At 47.9% G+C, this 3,858-nt stretch overlaps 2 protein-coding genes across 2 annotated transcripts; both read left to right on the top strand.

Annotated features, from left to right (window-relative positions):
- Positions 1-87: 87 nt before the first annotated feature.
- Pmar_PMAR028855 (hypothetical protein) lies at positions 88-1,584 on the top strand (the record flags this gene model as incomplete). The annotated part of the gene is made up of 1 exon (XM_002768437.1): positions 88-1,584. The coding sequence occupies one exon, from the start codon at positions 88-90 to the stop codon at positions 1,582-1,584; it is 1,497 nt and encodes a 498-aa protein (XP_002768483.1).
- A 1,293-nt stretch (positions 1,585-2,877) lies between these two features.
- Pmar_PMAR028854 (hypothetical protein) lies at positions 2,878-3,051 on the top strand (the record flags this gene model as incomplete). The annotated part of the gene is made up of 1 exon (XM_002768436.1): positions 2,878-3,051. One exon carries the CDS (start codon positions 2,878-2,880, stop codon positions 3,049-3,051), a length of 174 nt encoding a protein of 57 aa, XP_002768482.1.
- Between the last annotated feature and the right edge of the window lie 807 nt (positions 3,052-3,858).

Here is a 3,858-nt window from a genome sequence, read left to right as displayed (position 1 = left end):
CGTATGCATATGTCAACTAGGACTATCTGTAATCCAGATGTCAAGGACGTGCACAACAACCCCGCTCCATGTGGTAAATCCATGGCAATGGAGACTTATGGCCTCACCCTCCCTGGTATGGAGGATGGTTCTGTCACTATTAGGGAGGATATGATAGTCGCCAAGGATGGTCTCATCAGGGTTAAGGCGATGCCGAGTCGTCCCTATCAGTTCCTTATGACTGTTGAAAGCCCCGAGACCACACGTATCGACCAGCTTTACAAGAATCAGGCTATCACAATTTCTGAGACCAAACAGGAGCCGGAATCTGTGCGCCTTCTCGGTGCGGCCAAGGCCCCTGGAAGCCTTCAGGAAGACGGATGGACGTCCGAAGGCACCACAACCCTCGGTGGTGCTACCGTTCACAAGTACATCAAGTGGGGTCCTCAGGGAGTCGATGCCACCAGCAAGGCAAACTACTCAGCTCTTTATCAGACGGGTATGTACCCTGATCACTGGATTTTCTATACCGATTCTAACGATGAGAAACCAGTCAAACTTCTTGGTATAAACAGCATTAGAGGTAAAACCCTCCAGGAGACCGATTACTCCAACCACGAGGAGCTCGATGATGCCATCGATGTCGCTGAAGCCGAGAAGGAGATGCATACGACCTATCATATCACCAGTTCCCGCCGTTTGGGAGAGGGTGATGGTGATGCTCCCCCAGTCAATCTCGATTACGTCACCGCCACATTCATTGCCGAAGATGAGCGTAACTTCTTCGAAGATGCGGAAGAAGTCGACTGGCTGAAGTCCCGCAGGCTTCGTAGAGGCTTGTCCGGTGCGAAGGCCGGTGTGATGTACTTTGACATTCCCAAGGGATCCGCTGCCGATACCTTTTTCCACACGGAATACAACAGGCGGATGGTTCAACTCGTCAAGTTCGAATTCCCCAAGAGCTGCAGAAACGACGAGGGCAAGCAAGTGCAAAGGTATTGCCTCTTTGTCTCTGCCGACGCCACTATGGAAAAGTTCTCTCTCAATGCCGGAATGACCTTCGTGGATGTGAAGGATGACAAGAAGTCTGCTTCATTGAAAGTGATCATTGCAATAGGGAAATCCGATGGTGCTCCCGTACTCAACATGACCGTTAAAGCTGAGGGGTGTGCAATTGTCTGGCAGTGGGGCGAGGGTGTCAGCCTTAATATCGTCGTTTGTATTTCTGGATCGGCCTCTGGGGAGGATTTGCTTCAGCCCGACAAGCGCACTTTCAGAGCCGAAATAGAGATCAAAGTCACTTTCAACGTGAACTTACCTGTTGTTGGCTCCATCATCAATTGGAGTATATACGCTAAGGTTGGCTGTACTGCGAAACCGAACAATGTAATTACTGCCTACGGCGAGATTGGAACCAGCATCTCTCTTTTGATTGCTGGTGCCGGAGTCTCGATAGATGTTAAGGGCAACACCTTGGATAACGTGCCCAACAAGTGGGAGTTCTTTTCTGGCGTAAATCTAAACGCCTGGGTAAATGTCTTGGTCTACAAGAACGACTGGCACTGGCGCTGGGAGATCTGGCATGCCAGTCCTGTGTACTTCTAAATTGTCAGATACCCCGATATCTAAGTCGTCTGAGACGACTTGTCTTATGAAATGTTCAGTTTTCGTCCTGTCCCGTGAACTGGTCTTCGTCAAGGTGTTAGACGGTGCCTATTCCATTCTTGATTCTGTAAGTTCCGTAATCATTACGAAGCTCGTTCTTGTTCCCAGAGCATTATGCTCTGGGAAAAATACCCCTGTCGGGTCCTAAGCATTTGTCCTCAAAGATATTTTCCAGTTTCCAGTTCAATTGTCGCTCAAGATTCGTGATCAGAATCAACTACTTTATTGGTATGAACGATGTCCCGTCCTGTTCCCTCAAAGTGAGGAATGTTGTGCTTCGATATCTCGCTTTGTTGTAAAAATTGTGTATCAGTTTGCAGCGGTCGACTCGGATCCACGAGACAAGGCCTAGTAAGCTTGTCTTGTTTTCATGTCAGTGCTATACGACTGAAACATCAGTGTTGACCGTTGTGCTATTCCGAACGAGGTTTCAGGCACTTGATAAAGTGTTTATTCAGTGTTACGCGAGTGCGACGATACCACCTTCAAGAACGTGACTGTCTTTGGGTTATTGGATCGTTCGATAGCCGTAAACTTTTTGTATGATTTATCTCATTCAGCTAGAGTGCTTCATATTTGTTACTTAGTAAAGTGGTTCAGCCATTCTTACCTTTGGTTGATTCATTCTTTGTTCTGGTTATGTTTTGCTAATGTATTCTGGTTATGGTTATATCTCGACTTTCAAAGTCGAGATAGTGGTACCTTCCCGTACCTTAGATGTGGAAGATCGGGAAGATGTGAACCTTCCCAAAGTCGGACTTCGGGAAGGTACACTATCCCTGCTCTAAGGCTACTGCCCTTAATTATCGTCTCTCCGTTCCTCCATCCTCTGGGCTTGGCACCTCCGTATATTCACGCACGTGGGCGTGGGATTGACCGCTACCGGGTGGGCGAGCGCGGATAAGGGGAGACATTCAGGTTGTCGTCGATAAAAACAGAAGCTGCTCTCGTAGATGCACATGTGAGTTGTGCGCGCGTGAAATACCCCACATCGGAAATCAATTGGAGCAGTCTATCGTAAATTCATCAAGAGGTCGAATTCCCGAGCGAAGAAGTGCGTGGAGAGTACAGGGCAAGCTCAGGAGTCCGTCTCGGAATGTATGATCTCCAGGCTATCAGGCCAGGCAATGTACGTATGCATATGTCAACTAGGAGTCCTAGTCTAGGACTATCCGTAATCCAGATGTCAAAAACGTGCACAACAACCCCGCTCCATGTGGTAAATCCATGGCAATGGAGACTTGTGGCCTCACCCTCCCTGGTATGGAGGATGGCTCTGTCACTATTAGGGAGGATATGATAGTCGCCAAGGATGGTCCCATCAGGGTTAAAGCGATGCCGAGTCGTCCCTATCAGTTCCTTATGACTGTTGAAAGCCCCGAGACCAAGCGTATCGACCATCACTGATGAGTCATCAAAGATGAACTCGCAAACGGTATATTCCATCAGCCACATTATTTCTGAAATAATGTGGCAACACAATTTGCCGCGCCAGTGCCAAGGTTTGAATCAAACTTCTCTAGTGAGCCGCACAAAATAACAACGTGGCAGAATGGCTTCTAATGACGAATACTAGCGGTCCGCGAATCGTCGGTTCATCCCCGCGATTCGCAAAATGTGGAAATGAAGAATGGGAAGTAGAAATGTGGACTCCGTTACGAATATTATACCCTGAGAATCTCCAGACTGGAGACTCCAGTCACTGGAGTCCAGTGGAGATGTGATTCCGACGATGTATCGCACTATGTCAATCGAGTGTGTTGATGTAGCGTATCACTGTCCATACTTTACCATCTCATACGTTATTTTCCACACTGCAAACGCGACCCATGTGAGCTGAGCAACACCAATAGATATCCTGATTATCGGGCAACATGCTCAATCAAAGTGCGACTCATAAAGATCGAATCGATCCATATATTTGTTAACGCCAGGTAGTCCGCTCGCTTGAGGGTTGGTGGGCATTGACTGAACCCAACAAGGCAGAACTTGAGCCAAGATGGCTACGGTACCGATCTCTACAATGTGGATCGTGCTACAATGAGTCTGATACCACAGCTGTGTACACGTGCAAGTTGGCACGCAGACGCAAACGCACAAACAACAAAGGTAGCAGGAGGTAGCAGGCCTTGGCAGATCACTATAAACTTAAAGGACTAAAAAGTAGCCCTCAACATTCCTCTAACAATTGAACTCGGGCCATCTACAACACAT

The sequence above is a fragment of the Perkinsus marinus genome (genome assembly GCF_000006405.1).
Source record: "Perkinsus marinus ATCC 50983 genomic scaffold scf_1104296968306, whole genome shotgun sequence".
Lineage (NCBI taxonomy): Eukaryota > Perkinsozoa > Perkinsida > Perkinsidae > Perkinsus > Perkinsus marinus.
This window is presented reverse-complemented; position numbering and strand designations above follow the sequence as displayed.